General features: G+C 41.0%; 1 protein-coding gene across 2 annotated transcripts in view; it reads right to left on the bottom strand.

Moving 5' to 3' along the window:
* The window catches only part of PEX7 (peroxisomal biogenesis factor 7), a 77633-nt gene that overhangs the window by 51474 nt on the left and 7359 nt on the right, over nt 1–18800 (bottom strand). Inside the window, exons 4-5 of one of the 2 annotated variants that reach the window (XM_040965170.1) lie at nt 11005–11082; nt 10584–10692 (exon numbers count right to left, since the gene is read on the bottom strand). In XM_040965170.1, the coding sequence (XP_040821104.1) occupies nt 10584–10692; nt 11005–11082 (187 nt within the window). The remainder of the gene's footprint in view (nt 1–10583; nt 10693–11004; nt 11083–18800) is intronic. The other variant, XM_040965171.1, reaches the window with a different exon arrangement.

The raw sequence follows: 18800 nt of genomic DNA, 5'->3' as shown, positions 1-18800 counted from the left end.
AAACGATACTTAAAGATGTTTTCTTGACAGAGAAAAGGAATAGCAGCCACCAAAACCAAAGGCACATGTGAAGAACATCCCAGCAAAATAATAACACAAGACCAACTCAATGAACAAATCATTGCTAAAATGACAGGACTAAATTATCACCCATTCATATTAACTCTGGAAATAAATGGATTAAACTCATCAATCAAACATACATTAGCAGACTGGATTTAAAACACAAAACCCAACGCATCTATTTGTTGCAAACAGGAGACACATCATATCAACAAAGATCAGTAGAAGTTATCTCATGGATTTTGATGTTTTTGTTTTTACTTTCATTTCTTCAAAAGTCTTCTTCTCATATTAAGTTCTTCACTGACTCATAAGTCATGCAGTAGCATCATTTTCTTTAAGAAGGTTCTTGATTTTCTTTTTTGTTTCTTCAGTGACATATCAGTCATTCAGTAGAGTATTGTTTAACTTCATGGCATTGTAGATTTCTATTTTCCTTTCTGTTGTTGATTTTGTATTGTGTCCAGAGGCTATCACAATCATGAGTTTGGCATGTGTCCTTTATTCTATGTACATGTAGCACTTTTACTACATTTTTATGGATCCATTTATAAGTATAATTGCCTTGTGTGTGATGTTTCCTTCTTTTTTTTAACTTAAAAACACCATCCTGCTGCCTTACAAAAGGTTAAGAACCGCTTTAACAGATGAAAGTAACATTTCTGTGTCCAGCTCAGAAGGTATGGATGAAAGAGAATGATGATATTGAATGTACCAAATGGAAACTGCTCAGAACTGATACAGACCAGAGCTTCAAATACCTTCAGGACCCTAAAAATAATTACTGTCAGCAATCTAACCATGTAGAATTTGTTTCAGGAGTCTTAAAAGCTTTGATGAAATAACCTTTATGGTCTTTCCAGGCTTTGTTGCATAAAGCTGGCTGACATGCCCATGCTTGGCAACACCGTCTAGGAATAGCACATCCCTGTCGTACCAGGTGATTCTAGAAAAACCTGCAGTTGAGCCCACAAAGGGGCAAGGCACACCAAGGCCAGATAGGGCATCACATTCCCTGCTCTGAACTCAGCTGACAGATCAAAGGGGTGTATTAGAGACTTTTCTGTCCATAAACTACATACTAAAAATATAGTTTCATTCTCTCTTACAGCAGAACGCACAAATGATAAGATTCAGGAGCCTGTGATGGTCATGCATTGGTTAATGGGGGGAAATGAGTCTGTAGTCAAGTCTTCAACAGGAACAAGTTCAGAAGAGACTCAGAGAATGTGTCCTGAGGGGACAAAAGCATCTCTTCCCTTCCTGGGTAAGCTTTTCCATAAATTCCACAAAACACAGTAACTGTCACAGTTCTAGAACTTGCAGGCAAAGGCAATTACTTACGATGAAGGAAGTAAATGGTACTCACCCAAAGCTATACTCTTTAAAAAAAATAAAAATTCTAGAAAAAGCACTTGATTCAGCACAGACCTAAATCAGCTTTCAAAAATTTATATCTAGGGCCCGGCGCGGTGGCACAGTGGTTAAGGTTCTCGCCTTGCACGCCCAGGATCCAATATGGGCTTCGGTTCTATCCCAGCAGCCCTGCTTCCCTTCCAGCTCCCTGCCTGTGGCCCGGGAAAGCAGTCAAGGACGACAGCCCAAAGCTTTGGGAACCTGCACCCGCGTGGGAGACCTGGAAGAGGCTCCTGGCTTCGGATCGGCATAGTATCGGCCTGTTGCGCTCACTTGGGGAGTAAATCATCAGACGGAAGATCTTCCTCTCTGTCTCTCCTCTCTATATATCCGCCTTTCCAATAAAAAAATAATAAAAATAAATCTTCAAAAAAAATTTATATCTAATACTGGGTCTAAAATGATAAAGTCTGCAATAGCCACGACTAACAGCATTGCCAAAGATTCAATAAGTAGGGCAAGCATTGTGTTATAGGTAGGTGAAGCTACCACCTGGAATGCCAGAATCCCATATAGATGCCAGTTTGAGTTCTGGTTGCTCCACTTCCAATCTAACTCCCCACTAACAGCCTGGGAAAGTAGCAGATAGTCCAATTGCTTGGGTCCATGCAACCATGTGGGAGATCCAAACGAAACTTTTGGCTCCTGGCTTCAGCCTGTCCCAGCCCTAACTACTGCAGCCATTTAGGGAGTGAACCAGTGGATGGAAGATCTGGGTCTCCCCCCTTTCTCTTTGTAACACTACCTCTCAAACAAGTAAAAATAGGTATTTAAAAATGAAAAAAGATTCACTGAATCTGTGTTCACTCTAATATACTACGTGAGCATGAGAACTGCTTAAAAGGAACAAAACATCACAATGAGGGTGTGACAGATTAAGAACTAACTTTTTAACAACTTAGATGAATGAACCTCACAAGAAATAGTACTGAGCTAAACAAACCAGACACAGAGCTGGCACTGTGATATTGCCAATGTAAATGACAGTCTGAGACCCACTTCTGATCCAATCCAGTACTAATGTACTGAGAAAGGCAGTGGAAGATGGTCAAGTGCTTGGACTCCTGGCACCAATGTGGGAGAACTGGATGGAGCTCCACGATTCTGGCTTTGGCCTGGCCAGCCCTGGGCATTGTAATTATTTTGGAAAATGAACCAGCAAATGGAGGATTTGTTTCACCCTTTCAAATAAATATAACAAATCTTTTTTAAAGAAATCAGACACAAAGTATGTAAACAGGCAGCTTGAAAGCAGAGATGAGGGTCCGGCGCGGTGGTGCAAGTGGTTAAGGTTCTCGCCTTGAACACACCGGGATCTCATATGGGCGCCGGTTCTAATCCCGGCAGCCCCACTTTCCCTTCCAGCTCCCTGCCTGTGGCCCGGGAAAGCAGTCAAGGACGACAGCCCAAAGCTTTGGGACCCTGCACCCGCGTGGGAGACCCGGAAGAGGCTCCTGGCTTCGGATCGGCATAGCATCAGCCGTTGCGCTCACTTGGGGAGTGAATCATCGGACGGAAGATCTTCCTCTCTGTCTCTCCTCTCTGTATATCCGCCTTTCCAATAAAAAAATAATAAAAATAAATCTTAAAAAAAAAAAAAAAGAAAGCAGAGAGGTGGAGCTTGTGGTTACGGTCTGCGCCTTGATCTAGATATCGGTCACACAGATGTGTTCACTGTGAAAGCTCACCAAGAGTATTCCTGATGTGTGTAAGTACTGTCCTTTATCTGTTTTGACTTCAAAAAGAGATTAAACCACACTACAACAACTAAGGTTGGGTGGGCATTATTCTTCGTTTCTCTGGCACAGTATTTTTGTGATACACCACCATGTGCTAGCAGCATTAAAAATAAATAAAAACAATCCAAGGCCATGGCTTTGCAGTTGATGTATGGAGCTTAGAAACATGACAACTGCTCTGCAGGAGCAGGAATGCCACTTTCTTGGGAGTCACTGGGCCTATACATATCTGGCACTCTGCCCTGCTCACTTTGTTTCCAGGTAGGAGAGGGAGCTTCTGAACAAATGGCACCATGACTCACCATACTCATTAGCCACAGAGACACATGGGCTTACGTTTTAATCACGTCTTGGGCACACTGCCTTTTGTTTTAGTCAGACATTCATCAGGGCCCTGTGACGCTGCCACAGATGCACCTGAATTGCCAACTTCTCTCATCAGTGGCTGATCTGCTACCATCCACAGAACGCACACACTTAAATACACGTTATGGAATCAGAACTGCTGGCTGTAGCTCGTCTAACTCCAAACTGGAGCAGGTAAGAAATTAGGTAAGGAGAATGAATTTAAAATTGTGAAGTAAATTGAGTAGCAAAAGGGTGTTTTGGGCCCTGGGAACTTTAATCTAATTGAAAATGCCAGATGCCTATCAGATGGAATGTGATTTTTTTTCCTTACATTGGAATGAGGTTTATTTTAACTACTGGCTGGACCCCACACATTCAGGCACAACTATGATTTATGCAATTATATGGAGTCTGCAATAACAGTAATTTAGTTTTCATGGCTCAGATGAAGATGCACATCATATTAATCATCTTTATGTAAAAAGCTAAATATTCTTCCCTTCTATCACATACCATTTAGAAATAATACGTTTGAGGGGAAAAAAGTTAAAAAGTTTGTGGGCCCGCATGAGGGCTCAATTGGCTAATCCTCCCCCTGCAAGCACCAGTATCCATATGGGCACACGTTCATGTCCTGGTAGCTCTACTTCGCATCCAGCTCCCTGCTTGTGGCCTACAAAAGCAGTCAACACGACCCAAGGTAGAAGATCTTTATCTCTGTCTCTTCTTCTCTTTGTAGCTCTTTCTTTCCAATAAAAACAAAAATAAATCTTCCAGAAAGGGCCCGGCACATTACCCTAGTGGCTAAAAATTCTCGCCTTGCATGCCCCAGAATCCCACACGGGCACAGGTTCAGATCCTACCTGCCTTCTGATCCAGCTCCCTGCTTGTGACCTGGGAAAGCAGTTGAGGACGGGCCAAAACCTTGGGACCCTGCACCTGCATGGAAGACCTGGGGAAGGGTTCTGGCTTCAGATGAGCTTCAGATGAGCTCAGCTCTGGCCACTGTGGCCACCTGGGGAGTGAATCAGCAGACAGAAGATCTTTCTCTCTGTCTTTCCTCCTCTCTATATATCTGACTTTCCAATAAAAATAAACAAATACTTTGTTTTTTTAAAAAAGAAGTAGTTTATCAGGAACTAGACAAAACACAATGTCCTTTGAGAGTGCAGCTGTGGAAGGAAACTGACACCTCACTCTCTAAACACTGGTCACTTTTTGTCTTAACTTTGCTAATGATAAAAAAAAATTTTAATTGAATTCTATATTTACAAATACAAATTAGAAGGTGACTAAATTCTTAGAGTAACCTAAATGCTATTCTTCTTATATTACCTTAAAATCAAAATTGTAATAAACAGCTGAATGACAGAATTAGCTATACGTGTGCCACAGGAATAGACATAAACAATACATCTCAATTGCCTATCAAATAAGCTTCTGCCATAAAAAGCAAGTATTTTGCAAGTTTCAGTTTAATAACTAGGAGTTTTGCACTTGAGATTATGCTCATGCAAAGATCATGTTTGTTTTATAACAAAATGCCTGTATATGACCAAGAAGACAAAACAAGAAAATTGACTATTAAAGAGCATAATAAAAGTCACCAGGAAAAGGGAGAAAAAAACTAAAGAATTCTGAGAGAAAAGGCACATTTTCTCTGACTTCAGCATTGAAAATAGTCTGTGAATTTTTTTAAGGAGATGAATATATATTTGTATAAAAGCAAACATGCAGTTCCCACTACATCAACAACAAGAAGCAATTAATTTGGCATCTTTCTTAACAATCAAAACAAAATTTAGATCTGGTTTAAAAATCCTAAGACGATTACTCCCATAACAACCAAAAATAGTGTTTGGCTGTTAAAGGCATATAGTGGTAGGCTGGCATCTGCTAAGTAGTCCAACAACCTAACACTGCATTAGTAAGTAAACCTGTCTGTGTCCCTTGAAATGGCTAAGGCACTAGGAAAGTTTCAGAGACTACCTTAATTTTTACCAAACCACATTCTTTCCACTATTTTTGCAAAGCTAAAGAGAAACTTAAAATTTTTTCACACTTATTAAGTATGCTAATATTTGAAAATCATCACCAAGATTATTTCAGGAAATGCCAAATGTTTGATAAATCACTCTTCCATTGAATTTCCTAAATCATGAAAGCTGGCAGAAAAGAGGTTTGCTGTATTCCATTTCATAGAAAACATTTTGAAAGATTGCTTTAATTTTCTAAAGATTTATTTATTTGAAAGGCAGAGTTACAGAGAGACAGAGACACAGACAGAGATCTTCCCTCCAGTGATCAACCCCTCAATGGCCAGAGTGACGGGAGCTGGGCCCTGGGCCAGTACAAAGTCAAGATCCTAGAGCTTATTCTGAGTCCCCCTCCTGGGTGCAGGGGCCTAAACACTTGGGTCATCTTCTGCTGCTTTCCCAGGCACATTGGCAAGGAGCTAGATTGGAAGTCAAGCAGCAAAGGCTTAAAATGGCACCTGTAAAGGATGCTGTTGCCACAGGTGACGGCTTTACCCGCTGCATTCAAGCACTGGCAGATTTTTTTAAGACATGTATTTCAGGGGTCAGTACCATAGCTCAACAGGCTAATCCTCTAACCTGTGCTACCAGCAGCCCAAATGGGTGCAGGTTCGTGTCCTGACTGTTCCATTTCCAATCCAGCTCTTTGTTTATGGCCTAGGAAGGTAGTGGAAAATGATCCCAATTCTTGGGATTCTGTACATACCTGGGTGACCTGGAAGAGGCTCCTGGCTTAAGATCAGCTCAGGCTCTGACCATTGCAGCTATCTGGGGAGTGTACTAATGGATAGAAGACCTTCTCTATCTCTTCTCTCTGTAAATCTGCCTTTCAAATAAAAATAAATAAATCTATTTTTTAAAAATGCTATTTCATAGCTTACAGATTCAGTGCTTTATTATCATTAAATCCCATCACTTCTTTTTAAGCCTTTGATGCTAAAGTTTATCTACCTATTTCCAACCTATCAAGGTTATTGTTTGTATGCTCTGAGTATGTAGTTTAGTACCAATGTCTTCCATTTTCACTTCAAGAATTAGGCTGGGCTTAAATCAATCAAAGCATTACAATGTGTTCCCCTAAGCACACTAAGTTCAGGAACGTTCACATGTCCACGTGGAAACATTTGTCAACAAGAAAACATGAAACCTTCCTTGATGTCTAAGAATCGTTCACCTACTCCTACTGGACAGAAACCAGAAAGGGCACAGGAATTGGAGCTGCCAACATAATCATCACTTGTTACCTAATGATGACTCCAATAGAAGATAGAGCCCTGTTTACAGGCCAGCTCTAATTTTTAATTTTTCAACTACATGAGCAAATAAACTATCTTTTCCCTTAAGACAGTTTTGGTCAAGGTTTCTCACATTTTCAACTAAAGAATTCCTGGCTGATAAGATCACTATTTATATCAACTTCTAACACAACATTGAAGGCAACACAATTAAACAAATGGTCTTTTCTTCCATGGAAGCAAATGGCTACTCTGATGATAACACTGTTTTTTATAGTGCCCATTTACACTGTGCAAAGTCTCAAATGTTAAGTTTTATAATGATCTTGCTTACCCTTTACAAACAATTAATCTTTTTTCTGCTATTTGGTCTCGCACACCAAATAAATGTTCCATATGCAATATCCACAGTCAATATTACATGTGAGCACACCATGTTACACAAAAGCCAGTGTAAAGGAAGAGGTGTATGAGTCAGCCCAAACAAGGGCTAATACACACAATCATGCCCGGTGTTTAAATAAATACAGCTATATTAGCTCACGATTTTGTTGATACAAGATTTCACATCCAGCCATGGGCATATAAAGAATAATGATCTCAAACATGAAGACAATCTCAGCACTCTACATAATAATATAAATTAACAAGCTAACATACAATAGTAGGAAAAGGGAATCTTTAAAAACCTCTCAGGCATTTAAGAAGTTTATTCAATATGTTTTTCCACATATGTAAAATTGTACTCCTTATTAATTTTGGTTTAACTGTGAATGTTCCCAATCAGAACCACCCAACAGACAAAGACTGTTTCTCTAGAAAGAAAGCATGCTTCTGTCCATTTTGCAGGTGCATCTATTTTTACCTCTAATTTCAGGGTTTGGAATGACTTCTCTGCCCCATAGTTATGGCCGAAGCACTTTCTATTCTAAAGAAAATGATGCTGATCTCAGTCTAATTCACACCCTTACAGGAATTTTAATTCATTTTGGACTAACACTCTCAGTGTTGGGGTTTTTCTGGCAATGGTAAAATTATAACCCTTAAACTGAGCTGAGGTCATCTTACAGCTCTGATTAACAATAAATAGGAAACTCAGCATTTACACTATATGCAGGTTAAAGGGTTCATTAACTCGAATTAAATGCATTAACACTGCTACCATTGACTTAAATACACACCCAGCTTTATGATTAGCTATGGTACAGAATGATAAAATATTTTAAAAAAAATTCAGCCTTAAAAAAGGAAATATGAGGAGGAAAATCTATCACTGGTCCCGTTCCCAAAAGACCTGATTTATTTTTACTACAAAGGCAGATATACAGAAAGGAGAGAAGAAAGATCTTCTATCCACTGTTTCACACCCCAAGTGGCTGCACCAGCTGGAGCTGAGCCAATCTGAAGCCAAGAGGCAGAAGCCTCTTCTGGATTTCCTATGTGGGACACAGGGTCCCTTCAAGGTCCTGGGCTGTTAGCTGTCAATCAGCAACTGCTTGGTGCACAAAGACAATAGTAACATGTGTGCACTACTGACTGATGGTCAATACTCAAATTTTATTAAGAGCACCAGACTTTTAAAACAAGGTTGTAAGGTAGGCATTCAGGGAGGAGGGGCTTGAGCTATCTGCACCTCAACAGCAAGGTCTCCCAATCCTCTAGCAGTTCCTTTATCTAAACCTGCGAACTAGGAGGTCTCCTGCTGATTCATCTCCATATCAACTGCCCCTGGTGATTTCAGGGGAGATTCAACTGGCTCTGTCTCCTACAATAGCAAAGATTTTGAAAGTCCTACACTGGGCCATCCTCTCCTTTCCCAGGCCACAAGCAGGGAGCTAGCTGGATGAGAAGTTGCACAGCCGGGATTAGAACTGGTAACCATACAGGATCCCAGGCACGGAAGACAAGGATTCAGCCACTAGGCTATCATGTAGGGCCCAAAACTTGATATGCTTTTTAAAAAATTTAATTTAGGTTATGAGCAAAACAGCTATGATCTAGATAACTTAATTTAAAAACAGTAACAATTTTGCAAATTGTTTTTAAAAATCATTTTAGAAAATAATATTGGTAATTCTTATAAAAGAAAATATTTCTTAGATTGAGACTCTAAATAGGTTAGTCACTATCAAGATCTCAAAAAATGACATAATCTACATGCATATATTTGAGTATATACAGCTTACATAAGGTTTCCATTTCTGAGTGCCTTCAATTTAATAATACTTCAAGATTTGGAAAATGTGGTCATTTTAAAAAATCAACTTTTTAAAAAACTTATCCTTTTTTTTTTTTTTTTAGAAAGCTAGAGTTGCAGAGAGAAAAGGAGAGAAAGAAAAAACAATTTTCCATTTGCTGGTTCACTTCCCAACTCACTACAACGGCTGCAGCCACAGGGATCCTAAGTCAGGAACTGCTTTCGAGTTTGCCATGTAAGTTCAGGGTCTCAATGACTTGGGCCACACTTTGCATTTTTTCAGGCCATAAACAAGGAGCCACATGGGAAATGAAGCAGCCAGGACATAAACTGGCACCCACATGGGATTTCAGCACCTGGAAGTGGAAGATTAGCCTGTTTGGTCACTATGCCAGCCTGACAAATTTTAATTTTTTATTTGAGAGTTGAGATACAAGTGAGTTTCCACCTGCTAGTTCACTCTTCAAAGGCCTAGAACTATTGATGATGGCCAAAGAGGGGAGCTGGGAACTCAATCCACGTCTTGCACATGGGTGGGAAAAACCCAGTGACTTGAGCCATGACCACTGTCTTCCACAGAACACCTTGGAGGGAGCTGGGGTCAGAAGCTCAGCACTAAATTCAGGTATTCTGACAAAGGATGCTACTTTCCAAACCATAAGGGTCAACCACATACCCCAGCTCAAAGAAAAACAAGAACATCAACTAATGGAAAGGATTTCTGTGACATCTTATTTCCTTCAGAAGCCACTCAGTGCATTTTAACTCAGGGCATTGATACAGTTTATTTGCAAGTAGGGTACAATTATCCTACTTATTGCTTGTCTGGATGTGGGTTAATTAAATGAGGAGACAATTACAAAAGCACACTGTTACTTCCTCCAGCTGCTGTCTTAAACATCAACTGACCACAAGGGCTTCCATTTCTTGATCTCCCCTCAAGACTCCAGCACAGGTGAGAGCGACCAGTTCCCACAAAGCATCAGCCAGCCCTTTTGGCTTTGAGGGCCACAACTACTCAGCTCTGCCACTATACATCACAGGAATAGTCATGGTGGTGAGCCAATAAAACTTTATTTACAAAAACTGTCCTTGAGTCAGTCACTATGAAGTGAGGGTAGTAGTTTGCCAAACTTTGCTCCAATTCCAGCTTCTTCTCTTTAGTCCTGCAGTCACTTCAGTTACCAGTGAAGAACCAACGGCACAATTTTGGGTCACAAGGCAACCAGCACCTACATACGCCTCACAGATTTAACAGTGTTCTAAAACAAAACTCAAGAGCTTCTTTTGCAAATGTTTTTTCTTATCTCCATCCATGGATATGTCCTCACCAGGAAACTGAATTATTCTCTAAGAGACAAAATCACTGAGAAACAAACTGGGTCCCAGCTGATCCCATCAACAGTAATGAATGAAATGGTGTTAGGAGCACAGGAGAAGAGTACCTGACTCCGGGTTTCTCCCTGAATCCAGGGCACACAGCACCACCTAATGGGGAAAACAAGGGCACCCTCTACTGCACAGAAGGCTCTGGTAAACAGACATTTACCTGAGGCTGAAGCAAAACAGCCAGGGATGTGAGGAGACCAAATTGTGCTATAAATGACACTCTCATGGCCTGTGAAGGTGCACAGAGACTTTCCAATAGCTGGGTCCCACTACAAACAAACAGAGGGAGATACAAACTCATGCATTTTTATACACTATGTATCTATGATATACAATGTACATACACAAGCAATAGATACAGCATCAATACCTATTGTTATATAAAGCAAGATTTACTCACATTAAGGGGCCAAAATAATCTATGCTGAACTAATAAAAGCCAAAAGCAGACAATTTAAAATTCTCGTAAACATTTCAATACATTTCTTGAAAAGAAAATTAATGGTCCATGAAATTACAGTGTATTGTGGAAAAGAAAGGATTCAGAGCATTTGTCTTTAAACACATTAATGCTGACATACCACTTTGACAGTCTGATCCCATGAGCCAGACACCACGAGCTGTTCACCTCTGGTTTGGCTCCAATCAACACTATATACCTAAAAACATTTTAATGTGTTTAGAAAGCAAAAGGGCATCAAGTTCAATATTACATTTCATCTCTTTATTACAGTGATAGCTAGTTAAAACAAGTAATTTACTTCATCAAAACATCAAAGTCCTTTAACCATAATAAGCTGCCTGACAAATGGAAAGGTGACCTTGCCCGGTCCTCCATATTTATTCCCCATAGATAGGACTCCATTCCACCTTAACACTATTCTGTGGAATACTTCCAGACCTTCACACTAAGTATACCTATTTTTAAACCTACCCACAAATCACCGTTTGCAGCACTACAAAGAAATGTCAAGGCAGATTAGAAAGTTGTTATCCAAAAAGCTTACTGGGTCAGTGTTTATCAGAACGTATTAAAAATTCAATTAATATACCTATTTGGCCTTTCTTAGAAAAAGCTTATAGGAATCAGATGATCCTTTCAGATCTCTTGGTAAACAGCTTTGGTTAGCCAATGCTATTATACTAATGTATGTTTCAGTTCTCTTGTTGGAATATCTCAGATGAACCATCTGAAAAATTAGGAAAATATTCATTTCACCATTTTATTCCACAAACTAGGCACAGATCACTATGATGAGTTTCAGTTCAAGAAAATATGCATAATTACGCTTTATGAAAATAGGCAGACATGGACCTGTTCAGATGTCATTAGATTTGATCAGCCAGCAGGTTCCTCTGAAGCTGACAACTCTCTCTCCTACATGTGTGCAGAGAGAAGGAATGTCTGGGAGTGGGCTGTGGCATAAGGGGTGTTGGGGGGGGGATCCCTGCTCCCTGCTGTCCAATGCTATAGCAACCAATAGTACAGCCGGGGTTGTGGGGAGGGGATCAGTAATATCGATTCTCTCTTTATTTAAAAATGTTCATGTTTCGTCACTTAGGTATGGCATTCAGCAAAGTGGAACTCAGAGAAACACAGTACAACGTAGGCTGCCAGGGATTGGGGGTGAGGAAAATGGGAATAAGCTTTTAGCTGGAAGTTCAGTTTTAGAGATTCAATGTAAAGTGAAGTCATTGTAGTTAAAAGTGCATTACACACTTCTAACTTGTTAATATAGTATTTATATGTCACTCACATACTCACATACACCCACATACTCACACACAATGCTACCATGTCAGGTGATGGATAGGCTAACAGGCTTCCCTGGAGTAATCATTACTCAACATACACCTATATCAAAATCTTACATTATAAAACTTAAATATATCCAATTTCTATTTGAGTCACGTCTTCATAAAACTAGAGCTGTATTGAAAAAATACATTTTATTGATCTCCCCCCAAAAAGGACATAATAAAATATTGGTATTTTGCTCATTATGGACTTTTTGCACTCATTTTTATCTTTCATAACACTGAATTAACAGACTACTTACTCTCGATGAACAAATTTTGAGGGGCACTTAAACTATGCACCCCGTGAGAAGCTCACCCACCCACCAAACCTGGCCCTGCCACTGCCTGAAATCATGCAACAGAAGAGCAGCTGGGGCATGAAGGGAATCACAGTCTCCCAGCAGAGAGCAGCTCGTGCAGCACAGACCCAAGAGCTGCTGCACCCAGATGCCAGTTTCAGGGGGAAAGGATGGGTTCAAAAGCAGTCACTGAAAGATGAGTGCCACGAATGCCTTTCCTTTGGTCTCTGAACATCCTCTACACAGGGCCATGTACTATCTGATGAAACGTCTTCCATAAAGGATTCTCTCTCCTATGAGGGCCAAATAGCAAATACTTCAGACTTTCAGTCACTTAGCCCTTGTAATACATGAAAGCCGCCAAACGCAATACTCAAAATGAATTGGCATGACTGTGCTCCAGCAAAACTTTATTTGAAAAATGAACAGCAAATCAGAGCCTGGTCTCACAGCTGTAGTTTTCTAATCCCTGCTCTAGGCTAATGTAAATAGTCAAAAATAAGTATTTAGACTCATGGTTACTATGCCAATTAAGATGTCCACATCCCACACCAGAATACCTGGGTTCAACACCTAGCCCACACTGTACTGTTTCTCTAGGTTCCGCTTAGCTGAATACCAGCTTCTGCCCCAAGCTTCTTGCTAACACAGCAACAGTCATGGCTAAAGCAGCTGGGTCCCTGCCCTGTCCCACATGGGTAACCTAGATTGAATTTCCAGTCCATACTCTGATCTGGGTCAGCCCTGCTACTGCAAGATGTGAACTCTTGACTTTCTCTCTTTGTGCATGTGTGTGTATCCGCCCTTACAGTAAATACATAAATTTTAAATAACAGTAACAATAGCAAACTTTTATTGATCACTCTGCATTGCAGTTATAAGTACTTTCCGTAATTTAACTTACATAATCTTGACTTTCATGAAGTAGATGACAGAACTACTTAGCACAGGCCAAGGCCCACAGAAGCCAAGTAACTTGCCCAAGTTCCCAAAGCCAGAAAGATGCAGACTTGAAATCTGAACCTAGGGGGCCTAACCTCAGAGCCAACTATGAGTACAGGCTGCTGTTCAGGGGCCCTGTCGAACCAGAACTACCTGATTACACAGGTGCCAGATCGAGAAACAAAAGCCCCGCTTTTGCTGGAACCATGGTTCCCTGGAGCTATCTTGGTCACAGATCAAACACATCCTCCAAGCCCCCATCCACCAGCCAATTCTCACCCACCCCACGCCCTGGCTTCTCTGACAAGCCCCACAGTGATTCACATGCTCTCCTCCATGACCTGCAAGCTCAGCTTGTGCCTACTCTGATTCCCACCTTCCTAAAAGTAGTGTTAAATAACTGTCAATTTTGATTTTGGACAGCTATGCTCATCCCAGTGCAACGGGCATCATATGTGTGTGTGTGTTTAACAAACTGATTGAACCCCTCCACTTTATCTTCCAAACCTGCATCACTGCTACATTGGTAAGGAGAAGTAACTAAACACTGACATCACTGGCTCCAACTCCACTGCCTCCACACCTTTCCAGCAAGATGCAGGAGTCAAAACCTTAGGAATTTTCACTTTTTTGAATTGTTGCTAGTGGCTAAAGCCCTCGCCTTGCCTGCACTGGGGCCCCTTATGGACTCCAATTTGTGTCCCAGCTGCTCCACTTCCCATCCAGCTTCCTGCTTGTGGCCTGGCAAAGCAGTAGAAACTGGCCCAAAGCCTTGGGACCCGGTACCCACGTGGGAGACCCAGAGGAGATTCCTGGCTCCTGGCTTCGGTCTGGCCATTGTACCCACTTGGGGAGTGAGTGAGCAGATGAAAGATCCTTCTCGCTGTCACTCCTCTCTATAGATCTGCCTTTCTATTAAAAAAAAGTCTTAATTTTTTTTAATTGCAGCAACCTCCATCAGAGAACATCGAACCCTGGTAAGATGGGTGGTATACAAATTGTGCTGAAGGCCATGTGCTGCCAGGTGTCTCATCTGTCTCACACACCAGCATCTGGTCTCCTAGGACTGAGGTCACAAGTAAGAGTGAATGAATAAGAAAGGAACAGTCCATTCAATCCACATCCTAAAATTCTAAGCCTAGAAAAAAACAGGTCAAGAGACTGGATCTACAAACAGCAAAAGAAAAGAATCACAAATCCAAGTCCAAAAGAAGACTGGATTTCATGCCCAGAAGAGGATGCAAGCAGTGCCTTCCTTGAGGGTTAGCTGAAGCATTAGCTAACAGACAGCAGAGGGGAAACAGTGACGAGAAACCCTGCAGACATCAATGGGGACATGAAGCACCCCAGGGACTAGGGCTCAGAAGTACTACAAGATAATTCCAGTGCTTTGTGCCTCCGCATTGTCAGTGGTGGTGGCATCACCAGAAATGGAAGACAGCAGGACGGAAGAACAGGTGTCATTACACACACAAGTTTAAAGTGATAGCAAGACAACCACATCCAAGTATCTGGTACAGAGTTTGGCCTCTTATTTTAGACTCTAAAAAAATGTTCACAAAGAGAGGTTTGACGATGTATGAAAAGCAATGAGTGAAGTCCATTATCCTACTTTCAGATCAGACTGATCATTTATTCAACGAACATTTACTAAGCATCTATGCGTACAACAGCAAGTGGATGAAGGAGTGGCAGCAAGTTATAATGTTACAGAACACCAGCCTGCATTTATCTTGCATTTTGGCACGACTTTGTTTTGCCTTCACAAACATAAATGTAAGCCTGCTGCCCTACTGCAGGAACAGCTAGGTCAGAGGCTGGCAGGGCTAAGACCCCATGTTTAAGGTCTATGTGAGATTTCTCTGTAAGAGGCTACAGCTATCATCGAGCTATCACTGAAGGCTGTAGCATTCTTCTAACTGCTCTCCCAATCTAGTCTCACTACTTCCAATCCATTAACCACATGGTTAATACAAAACAGTATTTAGGGCCTGGCACAACAGCTTAATGGCTAAATCCTCGCCTTGCACACATTGGAATACCACAGGAGAGCTTGTTCACGTCCCGGCTGCTCCACTTCCCATCCAGCTCCTTGCTTATGACCTGGGAGAGCCCAAAGAATGGCTCAAAGCCTTGGGACCCTGCTCCTGTATGGGAGATCTAGAAGAAGCTCCTGGCTTTGGATTGGCTCAGGTCCAGCCGTTGCAACCACTTGGGGAGTGAGCTGACAGATGCAGATCTTTCTCTCTATCTCTCCTTCTCTCTGTAAATCTGTCTTGACAATAAAAATAAATCTTTAAAAAAAAGAAAAAAATAGTATTTAATGTGGATTACTAACTGCACTCCCCTGTACCAAGTGTTCTTATGGCTTCTTACTCTGTGGTTCGTGCAACTTGCCCTCTGCACTCAACACTGAGATTCATCCACACTAATTCTTACGACTGAAAGGTCAAAATCATGCAAAGCTATGCATGACTTAGGGATACATGCATATGTAGTAGAAAGAAAAAAGCAAAAGTAAAGAAAACACAAATAGAAAATCAGGGCAGTGGTTACTCCCGGGAAGAAATGAGGATGGAGGAAAGGCAGGAAAGGAGAGACAGGATTAGATGGTGTAGCCTGGGGATATACCTGCTGTAAGTAATGTTTTATTTCTTAAGCTGAATGGCAAAAACATGCAAGAGCTCCATCTACACTTTTACATCTCACATGTATTTCATATGTATGAAATATTTCAAGATTTTTAACATCAGCAATGTCTTCCCACTAATCTTAGCACAATGGCCACAGGCTCCACAGCTGCTCTTCCAGTGCACCCTTCTGGCCTTTTCTACATAACTCACTCACCAGACTCAAAGATGCCCTCTCTCCCTGCAGTCCTGACACTCTGCCCTTACAGCACTGCCCACCTGAGACCTGAGCTCCCAGCAGCCTCAGCTTCTCTCAGAGGAGCAAGGCTGCCTGACTTGTTCTTTGTCCAAGCAGCATATTGTGGAGTATGCTTTATGGGATAAATGAGGGGACAGAGAAATAATTCCATAGCAAGCTACCCTACTGCCTCTTCCCTATCCCCAATTCCCTCTCCATTCCCAAACAATGGACATGGCAAACAGTCAAATTAAATTAAAAAGACGGAGCCCAGATACGCTGAGTCTGATTTTATGCTTAAAAGCAGGATCCTCTAAAGCCCTATCTTAGGAAATTACTCTTGGCAGCGGTAAAAAAAATTAATTGGGAAAATGGAAAAATGGAAGAAAAAAACACTGAACAATATTTTGTGCTGCTTTATAAAATCTGAATCGCATCAAAGCCAATATCAGAGGAAAACTTTATTACTAAAACCAATTCCCAAAGAGCTCATTTTTAATCTGCTGCAAAGTATTGCCTTTTTTAGGGTGGTCTATTTAATTAAAACTGTCAAATAAAAACTATATCCAGAATCTCATACTGATGTATCTCAATATAAAAGGAAGGAGCACTAACTTTCAATTACTAAATGACCAGAAAAGGCTACATATGTCTTTCAGTGTGAAACTATGGTTAAAAAAAAAAAAAAATTCTAGGGCCCCAGCATGATGGCTCAATTGACTAATCCTCCCTTTGCAAAGTTCCAGCATCCTATATGGGTACCCATTTGTGTTCTAGCTGCTCCATGTCCCATTCAGCTCCCTGCTTATGACCTGGGAAAGCAGTGGAGGAAAGCCCACGTCCTTCGGACCCTGCAACCACATGGAAGAACCAGAAGTTCTTGGCTTCATATCAGCTCAGCTCCAACCACTGCAGCCATTTGGGGAATGAATCATCAGATGGAAGATCTTTCTGTCTCTCCTTCTCTCTGTAAATCTGCCTTTCCAATAAAACTGAATTATTCACATATTGCTTATACTGTTAATCTCTCCCATTACTCCCCGACTAACTGATTTGTTCCAGGATTTTCACAGAGGGACCATGTCATACCTAAGCACTTCAGCAGATGAGACCATTTGGGTGGGTTTTTTGGTTTCATTTTTTCTTTTCTTTAAAAGGCAGAGAGACATACACACAGTGATAGTGGCAGAGAGACCTGCCACCCATCAATTCAGCCCCCTCACACAGCCACAACATCCCTGAATAGACCAGGTCAAAGCCAGAAGCTGGGAATTCCAAGTGGGTCTCTCACTTGGGTGGCAGGGAGTCAACTACACAAGCCATCATCTGCTATGTCCCAGATGTGGCAGGAGCAGGATGGAAGGCAGTGGTAAGACTCTAACTTAAGTCATACAACACAGGCTGTAGCCATCCTCTGGGGCAGCCCAACCTGTTGCACATTACTTGCCTGGCTGATTTTTGTTTGTTTGTTTGTTTTTTACACATAAGCGCAAGGCCACTGTCAACACTAGCAAGCTAACACGTTGGTCACTGACATCATCTAACACTGAATCCAAGTTCAGGTTTTCCTGAATGTCAACAAAAGTATTTTCCAGAGTTAGCATATTTGAATCAGCAACAAAACCAAACCCACATTTTACACTTGGCTATTCAATCTCTTGAGTATCTTTTTTTTTAATTCTTTATTTTATAATTATAGTTCCAAAGGCTCTGGGATTTCTCCTTCCCCTCTCTCCCCACTGATTTCCCCTATTTTATTACAATGAGTCCCACCCATAATTTTGTTTTTTTCTGTTGCTCATCCCAAGACATTATTTTTGAAGAATCCAAGGAGTTGGTCCTGTAGAATGCTCTATGTTCTGGATTTGGCTAATTGCTTCCTTGTGATGGTATTCAACTTTTTCCTCTCCCCTTCCTATTTCCTTTAAATTGGAAGCTAGATCTGGAGGCTTAATCAGATTCAATTCAATATTTTTTAGCTTCCTATTGTATTAGGAGGCATATAATTTCTGGTTGGCCCACTTTTAGTGATCCTAGATTGTTCAGAGAATGTTTCAATCTTAAATTAATGATTTTTGCTTCCGCAGATGACCCCTGCCTAGAGTCATTATTTCATTAGGGGCTACTAAATGGTGATTTTCTAATTCTGTTTTTCCTTCTGCATTGATTAGCTAGAATCCTGTTATAACGAATGTTTCTTATCAACTTTTTTATTACTCCAGAATAAAACTCATAAAGACAAAATAAATGCCAGCTTCTTTACCTTCATCAGTGTTCAGAAGAATGAGTTAGTACTCCTAATAATCTTCAGTGTGGATAACTGCTTTTTTTCTAATCATCACAACTCCACAAGAGCAGAGAAAACACACACACGTGCACTGTGTTTCAATTCATGGCTTCTGATCTTCGTGATGTTCAAGTTTCCCTTTTGTACAATAAGAGCCCCTTCAAGTTGTCTCACCCAAATT

The sequence above is a fragment of the Ochotona curzoniae genome, unplaced genomic scaffold, assembly GCF_017591425.1.
Source record: "Ochotona curzoniae isolate NIBS_2020 unplaced genomic scaffold, NIBS_Ocur_1.0 scaffold_3890, whole genome shotgun sequence".
NCBI lineage: Eukaryota > Metazoa > Chordata > Mammalia > Lagomorpha > Ochotonidae > Ochotona > Ochotona curzoniae.
Note: the sequence above shows the minus strand (reverse complement) of the source record. Positions and strands in the feature narration are given on the sequence as shown.